This window comes from Oncorhynchus clarkii, chromosome 17, assembly GCF_045791955.1.
Source record: "Oncorhynchus clarkii lewisi isolate Uvic-CL-2024 chromosome 17, UVic_Ocla_1.0, whole genome shotgun sequence".
NCBI classification, from domain to species: Eukaryota; Metazoa; Chordata; class Actinopteri; order Salmoniformes; family Salmonidae; genus Oncorhynchus; species Oncorhynchus clarkii.
The window spans coordinates 84,080,685-84,094,037 of NC_092163.1; the positions used below are offsets into that span (position 1 = coordinate 84,080,685).

The 13,353-nt window shown below is 45.5% G+C and overlaps 1 protein-coding gene across 4 annotated transcripts in view; it reads right to left on the reverse strand.

The window, feature by feature from the left end:
* Nucleotides 1-278: 278 nt before the first annotated feature.
* The window catches only part of LOC139371473 (sarcolemmal membrane-associated protein-like), a 121,057-nt gene continuing 107,982 nt past the window's right edge, over nt 279-13,353 (reverse strand). For 3 of the 4 annotated variants that reach the window (XM_071111916.1, XM_071111913.1, XM_071111915.1), the window contains 2 exons: nt 11,941-12,075; nt 2,357-2,670 (listed from right to left, as the gene is read on the reverse strand). In XM_071111916.1, the coding sequence (XP_070968017.1) occupies nt 2,575-2,670; nt 11,941-12,075 (231 nt within the window). In that variant the 3' untranslated portion in view covers nt 2,357-2,574. Of the gene's footprint in view, nt 2,671-7,065; nt 7,154-11,940; nt 12,076-13,353 lie in introns of all 4 variants that reach the window. The other variant, XM_071111914.1, reaches the window with a different exon arrangement.

The following is a 13,353-nucleotide window of genomic DNA, read 5'->3' on the forward strand; positions in this document are numbered from 1 at the left end:
AGTAGGGGTAGGATCACAATGATACGAAACCAACAGACAGACAGGTAGGTAGACAGACAGGTAGACTCCGTGTCATGGACAGGTAAGGCAGCAGAATCATCCCAGAGCCTTTGATGAGTTTGTAGTAGTGATCTGATCCGAGCTACAGAGGGCTTTCTATGGGCTGGCTGGGGACACAAACCAACAACATACTGGTATGGGTCTAGAACCCAGAGACTGCAGAGAACTGAGTCTGGGACTGGAACCCAGAGAGTACAGAGAACAGAGTTTGGGACTAGAGTCTGGGACTAGAAACCAGAGTACAGAGAACAGTCTGGGAATAGAACCCAACAAGTACTGCGAGCAGAGGCTTGGGACTAGAACCGATAGAGTTCAGAGAGCCTAGAACCCAGAGACAAGAAAGCAGAGTTAGCAGGCTAGAGTTTAAAGCATAGACAGACAATTGGTTCAGTCCACTAGAGCCTTTACAGACGTTCAACCTGAAGGGGTTTGTGGGCCATAATGTCTTCCAGTGTCCACTGTCTCAAACCAGTGAACACAAACTGTGTTCAAGTCAACAAGCTCCAAAATGACCAAAAAATCATGGAAGTAGCACATCAAACTTTCCATTTTAATGACACATCTATGTTCTGTAGTGTTCTCTTGAAAACATTCTGATGATTTAGTCCTAGTTGTTTACAGCACACAGCTGAGACAAGACAGTAGTACAGACATACAGCACCATCATGTGGTGTATAAAAGTTATTCTGAACATAGTCATCTACCAACAATGTTATTTAAGTGATTACTGGGTTGTTGTTTTAGTTCAATAACTGCCTCTGTAGGAGTGGCACTGTCTTCACAAACACATCTCTGCTGTTCCTTACCATAGGCACTTAACCCCTTGTGCACAATGAACATCAGATGATTCCCAAATGGCACCCTATTCCCTATATAGTGCACTACTTTACACCAGCCAAATGGCACCCTATTCCCTATATAGTGCACTACTTTACACCAGCCAAATGGCACCCTATTCCCTATATAGTGCACTACTTTACACCAGCCAAATGGCACCCTATTCCCTATATAGTGCACTACTTTACACCAGCCAAATGGCACCCTATTCCCTATATAGTGCACTACTTTTGACCAGGGCCGAGGGCACTACACAGTAAACTGGGTGTAATTTGGGACGTGAACTCAGAATAATCAGATTGATGATTAGGCTTTAATAATAAACCCTGTTATGTAATGGAACATTAACACCCCAACCTGGTGAACCAACCACACAGGAAGTCAACTCAGCTAAACCAACCACACAGGAAGTCAACTCAGCTAAACCAACCACACAGGAAGTCAACTCAGCTAAAACAACCTGGAGACATAATACAAAAATAAAGGTTAGGTACCCATCAGAAAAACTAAACCAAAGCCTAGTTTAGGCCACTTTAACAATAATACCAATATTCCCATCATCAAACTGATTAAGAACAGCTGATAAATACTATATCTACGGTAGAAATAGTCCTATATCTACGGTAGAAATAGTCCTATATCTACAGTAGAAATAGTCCTATATCTACGGTAGAAATAGTCCTATATCTACAGTAGAAATAGTCCTATATCTACAGTAGAAATAGTTCTATATCTACGGTAGAAATAGTCCTATATCTACGGTAGAAATAGTCCTATATCTACAGTAGAAATAGTCCTATATCTACGGTAGAAATAGTCCTATATCTACGGTAGAAATAGTCCTATATCTACGGTAGAAATAGTCCTATATCTACGGTAGAAATAGTCCTATATCTACGGTAGAAATAGTCCTATATCTACGGTAGAAATAGTCCTATATCTACGGTAGAAATAGTCCTATATCTACGGTAGAAATAGTCCTATATCTACGGTAGAAATAGTCCTATATCTACAGTAGAAATAGTCCTATATCTACGGTAGAAATAGTCCTATATCTACGGTAGAAATAGTCCTATATCTACGGTAGAAATAGTCCTATATCTACAGTAGAAATAGTCCTATATCTACAGTAGAAATAGTCCTATATCTACAGTAGAAATAGTCCTATATCTACAGTAGAAATAGTCCTATATCTACGGTAGAAATAGTCCTATATCTACAGTAGAAATAGTCCTATATCTACGGTAGAAATAGTCCTATATCTACGGTAGAAATAGTCCTATATCTACGGTAGAAATAGTCCTATTTCTACAGTAGAAATAGTCCTATATCTACGGTAGAAATAGTCCTATATCTACGGTAGAAATAGTCCTATATCTACGGTAGAAATAGTCCTATATCTACAGTAGAAATAGTCCTATATCTACGGTAGAAATAGTCCTATATCTACGGTAGAAATACTACTTCTCTCTCTCTCTCTATATATATATACAGTTATACTTTGTACAGTTTAAAGCAGAGGGACTTTCTGTAGGGGAACCGACCAGAGGTAATAAATTAATCAATAGATTAATTAATGGATTAATGAATCAATCAAAAAATGGGCAGGGGATTGGTGTGGGCAGAGGTAGAGATGCCAGAAGAAGACGTGGTAGAGGACATGTAGTAGGTAAGGTCTCAGGTGGAGGTGCTCTTGGAGAAGTTGGGATAAAGCACCGCAGCAGTCACTGCTACCATCACTCCTACAACTGGCATCCAGGGGCTCCAACCGGCCTGCAGGAGACAGACGGACACAGAGAGAGAAAGACTGGGTTAGTCTAGGCCGTCAGCTAGCCTACACCGGGGCTGAGATTGAGGCCACAGGTACAGGTTGGAGAGAGAGAGAGAGATAGAGGGGGGATGGGGTGTAGGAAAGTGAGAAACAGTGTGGCACAGTTACTGGGAGAGAGCCAGTTAAGTTACCTCACGGGAGAAAAATAATCTGAAAATCAAACACGACTGTTCTGACTGAGGGAACAAGGAAAAATACATGCTCATTTGGTTTAAAAACAGGAAAACATTTAAAAGCTGCTGGTATGATGGTCATAAAGCAATAATGACAACAAACAAAAACAAAAAAAACTTGAAACCAAAGAATAAGCGTTGGTGGCATTGTGTTAGTGATCCAAGACAGACAGGCATCAATGATTATAGAGTGATCCAAGACAGACAGGCATCAATGAGTATAGAGTGATCCAAGACAGGCATCAGGCATCAATGAGTATAGAGTGATCCAAGACAGGCATCAGGCATCAATGAGTATAGAGTGATCCAAGACAGACAGGCATCAGGCATCAATGAGTAGAGTGATCCAAGACAGACAGGCATCAATGAGTATAGAGTGATCCAAGACAGACAGACAGGCATCAATGAGTATAGAGTGATCCAAGACAGACAGGCATCAGGCATCAATGAGTATAGAGTGATCCAAGACAGACAGGCATCAGGCATCAATGAGTATAGAGTGATCCAAGACAGACAGGCATCAGGCATCAATGAGTATAGAGTGATTCAAGACAGACAGGCATCAGGCATCAATGAGTATAGAGTGATCCAAGACAGACAGGCATCAATGAGTATAGTGATCCAAGACAGACAGGCATCAATGAGTATAGAGTGATCCAAGACAGACAGAAGGCATCAATGAGTATAGAGTGATCCAAGACAGACAGAGGGCATCAATGAGTATAGAGTGACCCAAGACAGACAGAAGGCATCAATGAGTATAGAGTGATCCAAGACAGACAGAGGGCATCAATGACTGTGATAATATATACAGTACATTCGGAAAGTATTCAGACCAATGACTTTACAGCCTCCTTTTAAAATGGATTACATTTTTTTTATTCTGTCAAACTACACACAATACTCCATGACAAAGCAAAAACAGATTAACATTTTGGCAAATTGATAATAAAAAAAACTACAAAACTGAAATAACATTTACATAAATATTCAGACCCTTTAATCAGTACTTTGTTGAAGCACCTTTGGCAGTGATTACAGCCTCAAGTCTTCTTGGGTATGACACTACATGCTTGTCACAACTGTATTTGGGGAGTTTCTCCCATTCTTCTCTGCAGATCCTCTCAAGCTCTGTCAGGTTGGATGGGGAGCGTCACTGCACAGTTATTTTCAGGTCTCTCCAGAGATGTTTGATCGGATTCAAGTCCGGGCCACTCATGGACATTCCAGAGACTTGTCCCGAAGCCACTCCTGCGTTGTCTTGGCTGTGTGCTTAGGGTCATTGTCCTGTTGGAAGGTGAACTTTCACCCCAGTCTGAGGTCCTGAGCGCTCTGGAGCAGGTTTTCATCAAGAATCTCTGTACTTTCCTCCACTCATCTTTCCCTTGATCCTGACTAGTCTCCCAGTACCTGCCGCTGAAAAACATCCCCACAGCATGATGCTGCAACACCATGCTTTACCGTAGGGATGGTGCCAGGTTTCCTCCAGACGTGACGCTTGGCATTCAGGCCAAAGAGTTAAATCTTGGTTTCATCAGACCAGAGAATCTTGTTTCTCATGGTCGGAGAGTCCTTTAGGTGCCTTTTGGCAAACTCCAAGTGGGCTGTCATGTGGCTTTTACTGATGAGTGGCTTCCGTCTGGACACTCTACCATAAAGGCCTGATTGCTGGAGTGCTGCAGAGATGGTTGTCCTCCTGGAAGGTTCTCTCCACAGAGGAACTCTGGAACCACCCTGAGCAGGCCCTTCTCCCCCGATTGCGCAGTTTGCTCAGGTGTCAACCTCTAAGAAGAGTCTTGGTGGTTCTAAACTTCCTCCATCGAAGAATGATGGTGTGTTTCTTCCCAAATCATGTTCAATCAATTTAATTTACCACAGCTGGACTCCAATCAAGTTGTAGAAACATGTAAAGGATGATTAATGGAAACAGGATGCACCTGAGCTCCATTTCAAGTCTCATCTGTTTTTATTTGTAATATATTTGCAAAACATGTAGCTTTGTCATTATGGGGTATTGTACGTAGATTGATGAGGGAAAAAATGTATTTAATCCATTTCAGAATAAGGCTGTAATGTAACAAAATGTGGAAAAAGTCAAAGGGTCTGAATACTTTCCGAAGGCACTGCAGACTGATAATGCTGACAGGTTAGTTTAGTGCAGGGCTGGTCAACTGTGATAATATATAGACTGATAATGCTGACAGGTTAGTTTAGTGCAGGGTTGGTCAACTGTGATAATATAGACTGATAATGCTGACAGGTTAGTTTAGGGGGCTGGTCAACTGTGATAATATATAGACTGATAATGCTGACAGGTTAGTTTAGGGGGCTGGTCAACTGTGATAATATATAGACTGATAATGCTGACAGGTTAGTTTAGGGGGCTGGTCAACTGTGATAATATAGACTGATAATGCTGACAGGTTAGTTTAGTGGGCTGGTCAACTGTGATAATATATAGACTGATAATGCTGACAGGTTAGTTTAGGGGGCTGGTCAACTGTGATAATATAGACTGATAATGCTGACAGGTTAGTTTAGTGCAGGGCTGGTCAACTGTGATAATATACACTGATAATGCTGACAGGTTAGTTTAGTGCAGGGCTGGTCAACTGTGATAATATAGACTGATAATGATAGTTATTAGTTTAGTGCAGGGCTGGCAGTTAGAGAGGAAGACACCGACGAAGGCAGTTAGAGAGGAAGACTCTGACGAAGGCAGTTAGAGAGGAAGACTGACGAAGGCAGTTAGAGAGGAAGACAGCGACGAAGGCAGTTAGAGAGGAAGACTCTGACGAAGGCAGTTAGAGAGGAAGACTGACGAAGGCAGTTAGAGAGGAAGACACAGACAAAGGCAGTTAGAGAGGAAGACACAGACGAAGGCAGTTAGAGAGGAAGACACTGATGAAGATAGATGATGAAGGTAGTTAGAGCCACAGTTTCTCCTAACCCCTCCTGTCTCAGCCTCCAGTATTTATGCTGCAGTAGTTTATGTGTCGGGGGGCTAGGGTCAGTTTGTTATATCTGGAGTACTTCTCCTGTCTTATCCGGTGTCCTGTGTGAATTTAAGTATGCTCTCTCTAATTCTCTCTTTTTTTCTCTCTCTCGGAGGACCTGAGCCCTAGGACCATGCCTCAGGACTACCTGGCATGATGACTCCTTGCTTCCCCCAGTCCACCTGGTCATGCTGCTGCTCCAGTTTCTACTGTTCTGCCTGCGGATATGGAACCCTGACCTGTTCACCGGACATGCTACCTGTCCCAGACCTGCTGTTTTGGACTCTCTACCGCACCAGCTGTCTCTAGTATTTTTATTTTATTTTACCCCCCTCGTGGTATCCGATTGTTAATAGTTACTATCTTGTCTCATCGCTACAACTCCCGTACGGGCTCGGGAGAGACGAAGGTCGAGAGCCATATGCGTCCTCCGAAACACAACCCAACCAAGCCGCACTGCTTCTTAACACAGCGCGCATCAGACCCGGAAGCCAGCTGCACCAATGTGTCGGAGGAAACACAGTGCACCTGGCGACCTGGTTAGCGCGCACTGTGCCCGGCCCGCCACAGGAGTCGCTAGTCCGCAATGAGAGAAGGATATCCCTACCGGCCAAACCCTCCCTTACCCGGACGAAGCTAGGCCAATTGTACGTCGCCCCACGGACCTCCCGGTCAGAGCCTGGGCGCGAACCCAGAGTCTCTGGTGGCACAGCTATGCACCTGCTGTCTCTAACTCTCAATGATCGGCTAAGAAAAGCCAACTGACATTTACTCCTGAGGTGCCGACCTGTTGCACCCTCTACAACCACTGTGATTATTATTATTTGACCATGCTGGTCATCTATGAACATTTGAACATCTTGGCCATGTTCTGTTATAATCTCCACCCGGCACAGCCAGAAGAGGACTGGCCACCCCACATAGCCTGGTTTCTCTCTAGGTTTCTTCCTAGGTTTTGGCCTTTCTAGGGAGTTTTTCCTAGCCACCGTGCTTCTACACCTGCATTTCTTGCTGTTTGGGGTTTTAGGCTGTGTTTCTGTACAGCACTTTGAGACATCAGCTGATGTAAGAAGGGCTTTATAAATACATTTGATTGATTGGTTAGAGAGGATGATACTGATGAAGATGACAGACAGATGACAGACAACACAACAGGAACACGGTGTACCTTTCTACCACAACTGGCTGAACCACCAATACAGCAAGGCCGGGATAAGGCCGATGAAAATGGCCTGGACAGGCTGCAATATGGGTGGCTAAAGGAGGGAGGGATCAGAGAGAATAATCAAATAGAATAACCAATATTTTAAACTAATCAAAGAAATTAAAATGAAGAAAAAATTAAAACTAATCAATAAACAAAAAAACCTGAATGGAGGGGCCATGGGGAAAGTAGCGGCAGGAGGGGGGGACTGGAGGGGCCATGGGGAAAGTAGCGGCAGGAGGGGGGGACTGGAGGCAGGGGGACGGGAGGCAGGAGGGGGGAACTGGAGGCAGGGGGACTTAAGGCAGGAGGGGGGGACTGGAGGCAGGGGGACTGGAGGCAGGAAGGGGGGGGGGGAACTGGAGGCAGGAGGGGGGGGGGAACTGGAGGCAGGAGGGGGGGACTGGAGGCAGGGGGACTGGAGGCAGGAGGGGGGGACTGGAGGCAGGGGGACTGGAGGCAGGAGGGGGGGACTGGAGGCAGGAGGGGGGGACTGGAGGCAGGGGGACTGGAGGCAGGGGGAGGGGGAAACTGGAGGCAGGGGGTGGGGACTGGAGGCAGGAGGGGGGAAACTGGAGGCAGGAGGTGGGGACTGGAGGCAGGAGGGGGGGAAACTGGAGGCAGGAGGGGGGGGGACTGGAGGCAGGGGGACTGGAGGCAGGGGGGGGGGAACTGGAGGCAGGAGGGGGGGACTGGAGGCAGGAGGGGGGGACTGGAGGCAGGAGGGGGGGAAACTGGAGGCAGGAGGGGGGGACTGGAGGCTGGAGGCAGGGGGGGGGGGGGGCTGGAGGCAGGAGGGGGGGACTGGAGGCAGGAGGCTGGAGGCAGGAGGGGGGGGGACTGGAGGCAGGGGGGGGGCGACTGGAGGCAGGAGGGTGGGTACTGGAGGCAGGAGGGTGGGTACTGGAGGCAGGAAGGGGGTACTGGGAGGCAGGAAGGGGGGAATGGGAGGCAGGATGGGGGAAACGGGAGGCAGGATGGGGGGAACTGGAGGCAGGATGGGGGGAACTAGAAGCAGGAGGGGGAGTACTGGAGGCAGGAGAGGGGGTACTGGAGGCAGGGGGGGGGGAACTGGAGGCAGGAGGGGGGTACTGGAGGCAGGAGGGGGGGAACGGGAGGCAGGGGGGGGGGAACGGGAGGCAGGAGGGGGGAACTGGAGGCAGGAGGGGGACAACGGGAGGCAGGAGGGGGAAACAAACGTTTGTTTCCCCCTCCTGCCTCCCGTTCCCCCCCCCCTGCCTCCAGTACCACCCCTCCTGCCTCCAGTACCCCCCCTCCTGCTTCTAGTTCCCCCCTTCTTGTCACACCACATCTAGAAGCTGAACAGAGGTGTAATTTTTTTCAGGGAGGTCTAGTAGCAGTGAGAACCAGTTATAACTCCCTGAGGTGTATGCTTGCTCACCCGCCATCTTAGATATAAAAGCATTACACCGTTAGGGTGGATGTAGCCCAGATTAGAGGTAGTTATATCATATTTATTCATTACACTGTTAGGGTGGATGTAGCCCAGGCTAGAGGTAGTTATATCATATTTATTCATTACACTGTTAGGGTGGATGTAGCCCAGGCTAGAGGTAGTTATATCATATTTATTCATTACACTGTTAGGGTGGATGTAGCCCAGGCTAGAGGTAGTTATATCATATTTATTCATTACACCGTTAGGGTGGATGTAGCCCAGGCTAGAGGTAGTTATATCATATTTATTCATTACACTGTTAGGGTGGATGTAGCCCAGGCTAGAGGTAGTTATATCATATTTATTCATTACACCGTTAGGGTGGATGTAGCCCAGGCTAGAGGTAGTTATATCATATTTATTCATTACACTGTTAGGGTGGATGTAGCCCAGGCTAGAGGTAGTTATATCATATTTATTCATTACACTGTTAGGGTGGATGTAGCCCAGGCTAGAGGTAGTTATATCATATTTATTCATTATGCTGTTAGGGTGGATGTAGCCCAGGCTAGAGGTAGTTATATCATATTTATTCATTACACTGTTAGGGTGGATGTAGCCCAGGCTAGAGGTAGTTATATCATATTTATTCATTACACTGTTAGGGTGGATGTAGCCCAGGCTAGAGGTAGTTATATCATATTTATTCATTACACCGTTAGGGTGGATGTAGCCCAGGCTAGAGGTAGTTATATCATATTTATTCATTACACTGTTAGGGTGGATGTAGCCCAGGCTAGAGGTAGTTATATCATATTTATTCATTACACTGTTAGGGTGGATGTAGCCCAGGCTAGAGGTAGTTATATCATATTTATTCATTACACTGTTAGGGTGGATGTAGCCCAGGCTAGAGGTAGTTATATCATATTTATTCATTACACTGTTAGGGTGGATGTAGCCCAGGCTAGAGGTAGTTATATCATATTTATTCATTACACTGTTAGGGTGGATGTAGCCCAGGCTAGAGGTAGTTATATCATATTTATTCATTACACTGTTAGGGTGGATGTAGCCCAGGCTAGAGGTAGTTATATCATATTTATTCATTACACTGTTAGGGTGGATGTAGCCCAGGCTAGAGGTAGTTATATCATATTTATTCATTACACCGTTAGGGTGGATGTAGCCCAGGCTAGAGGTAGTTATATCATATTTATTCATTACACTGTTAGGGTGGATGTAGCCCAGGCTAGAGGTAGTTATATCATATTTATTCATTACACTGTTAGGGTGGATGTAGCCCAGGCTAGAGGTAGTTATATCATATTTATTCATTATGCTGTTAGGGTGGATGTAGCCCAGGCTAGAGGTAGTTATATCATATTTATTCATTACACTGTTAGGGTGGATGTAGCCCAGGCTAGAGGTAGTTATATCATATTTATTCATTACACTGTTAGGGTGGATGTAGCCCAGGCTAGAGGTAGTTATATCATATTTATTCATTACACTGTTAGGGTGGATGTAGCCCAGGCTAGAGGTAGTTATATCATATTTATTCATTACACTGTTAGGGTGGATGTAGCCCAGGCTAGAGGTAGTTATATCATATTTATTCATTACACCGTTAGGGTGGACGTAGCCCAGGCTAGAGGTAGTTCCACCATATTTATTCATTACACTGTTAGGGTGGATGTAGCCCAGGCTAGAGGTAGTTATATCATATTTATTCATTATGCTGTTAGGGTGGATGTAGCCCAGGCTAGAGGTAGTTATATCATATTTATTCATTACACTGTTAGGGTGGATGTAGCCCAGGCTAGAGGTAGTTATATCATATTTATTCATTACACCGTTAGGGTGGACGTAGCCCAGGCTAGAGGTAGTTATATCATATTTATTCATTACACTGTTAGGGTGGATGTAGCCCAGGCTAGAGGTAGTTATATCATATTTATTCATTACACTGTTAGGGTGGATGTAGCCCAGGCTAGAGGTAGTTATATCATATTTATTCATTATGCCGTTAGGGTGGATGTAGCCCAGGCTAGAGGTAGTTATATCATATTTATTCATTACACTGTTAGGGTGGATGTAGCCCAGGCTAGAGGTAGTTATATCATATTTATTCATTACACTGTTAGGGTGGATGTAGCCCAGGCTAGAGGTAGTTATATCATATTTATTCATTACACCGTTAGGGTGGATGTAGCCCAGGCTAGAGGTAGTTATATCATATTTATTCATTACACTGTTAGGGTGGATGTAGCCCAGGCTAGAGGTAGTTATATCATATTTATTCATTACACTGTTAGGGTGGATGTAACCCAGGCTAGAGGTAGTTATATCATATTTATTCATTACACTGTTAGGGTGGATGTAGCCCAGGCTAGAGGTAGTTATATCATATTTATTCATTACACTGTTAGGGTGGATGTAGCCCAGGCTAGAGGTAGTTATATCATATTTATTCATTACACTGTTAGGGTGGATGTAGCCCAGGCTAGAGGTAGTTATATCATATTTATTCATTACACTGTTAGGGTGGATGTAGCCCAGGCTAGAGGTAGTTATATCATATTTATTCATTACACTGTTAGGGTGGATGTAGCCCAGGCTAGAGGTAGTTATATCATATTTATTCATTATGCCGTTAGGGTGGATGTAGCCCAGGCTAGAGGTAGTTATATCATATTTATTCATTACACTGTTAGGGTGGATGTAGCCCAGGCTAGAGGTAGTTATATCATATTTATTCATTACACTGTTAGGGTGGATGTAGCCCAGGCTAGAGGTAGTTATATCATATTTATTCATTACACTGTTAGGGTGGATGTAGCCCAGGCTAGAGGTAGTTATATCATATTTATTCATTATGCCGTTAGGGTGGACGTAGCCCAGGCTAGAGGTAGTTATATCATATTTATTCATTATGCTGTTAGGGTGGATGTAGCCCAGGCTAGAGGTAGTTATATCATATTTATTCATTATGCTGTTAGGGTGGATGTAGCCCAGGCTAGAGGTAGTTCCACCATATTTATTCATGTTTGTTATTCTGGTCATCTCTCCCTCAGACTGGGAACTCTAAATGGTGGTAGTGGTATATAGTCTTCGACATCCCAACACTCTGGAAAACTACTTTCTCTCTTTGTAGATCGCATAAAAGGTATATATGTGTGATTGACTGATTTAAATAAATTACAATCAAATGCCCTATGGGACAATCTGTCTCAGGCAATGCTGACTTGTCCAAGACTCACAGTCAAATGTCTTGCAAAAAATAACATTAAATTGGGAACATCATGAATGGTTCTCATAACAGACATAGATGTCCCAGAGCACCCATTGTGATTTCTTTAGCATATCCAGTACAGGCTCTGAACCAAAGACAAGAGAGATTGGTGGCCTCTGTGTAGGGTCAGGGGGTCACTACTCACATTCTGGCCCTTGTCTTGCAGCAGTTTGAGGTTAACTTTACACTGTTCCAGCTCCTCGTTGATGGAGCGTTTCTCCTGCTCAGTCCTCTCACAACACTTCCTCAGATCACACAGCAAGTTCTGAGTGTCCTCATACTATGGGGGGATAGACAGATAGAGAGGGAGAGAAGGGGGAGAGAGATAAAAGCAACAGAAAGTGAGATACGTGTTTGTATCATACCTCTGTGGGGGACCTGTATCATACCTCTCTCTGGGGGACCTGTATCATACCTCTCTAGGGGACATGTATCATACCTCTCTCTAGGGGACCTGTATCATACCTCTCTCTGGGGGACCTGTATCATACATCTCTCTAGGGGACCTGTATCATACCTCTGTGGGGGACCTGTATCATACCTCTCTCTAGGGGACCTGTATCATACCTCTCTAGGGGACCTGTATCATACCTCTCTCTGGGGGACCTGTATCATACCTCTCTAGGGGACATGTATCATACCTCTCTCTGGGGGACCTGTATCATACCTCTCTAGGGGACCTGTATCATACCTCTCTCTGGGGGACCTGTATCATACCTCTCTAGGGGACCTGTATCATACCTCTCTCTGGGGGACCTGTATCACACCTCTCTCTGGGGGACCTGTATCATACCTCTCTAGGGGACCTGTATCATACCTCTCTCTGGGGGACCTGTATCATACCTCTCTCTGGGGGACCTGTATCATACCTCTCTCTGGGGGACCTGTATCATACCTCTCTCTGGGGGACCTGTATCATACCTCTCTCTGGGGGACCTGTATCATACCTCTCTCTAGGGGACCTGTATCATACCTCTCTCTAGGGGACCTGTATCATACCTCTCTCTGGGGGACCTGTATCACACCTCTCTCTGGGGGACCTGTATCATACCTCTCTAGGGGACCTGTATCATACCTCTCTCTGGGGGACCTGTATCACACCTCTCTCTATTGGACCTGTATCACAACTCTCGCTATTGGACCTGTATCATACCTCTCTCTGGGGGACCTGTATCATACCTCTCTCTGGGGGACCTGTATCATACCTCTCTCTGGGGGACCTGTATCATACCTCTCTCTGGGGGACCTGTATCATACCTCTCTCTGGGGGACCTGTCTCATACCTCTCTCTGGGGGACCTGTATCATACCTCTCTCTGGGGGACCTGTATCATACCTCTCTCTGGGGGACATGTATCATACCTCTCTCTGGGGGACCTGTATCATACCTCTCTCTGGGGGACCTGTATCATAACTCTCTCTGGGGGACCTGTATCATACCTCTCTCTGGGGGACCTGTATCATACCCCTCTCTAGGGGACCTGTATCATACCTCTCTCTGGGGGACCTGTATCATACCTCTCTCTGGGGGACCTGTATCACACATCTCTCTGGGGGAC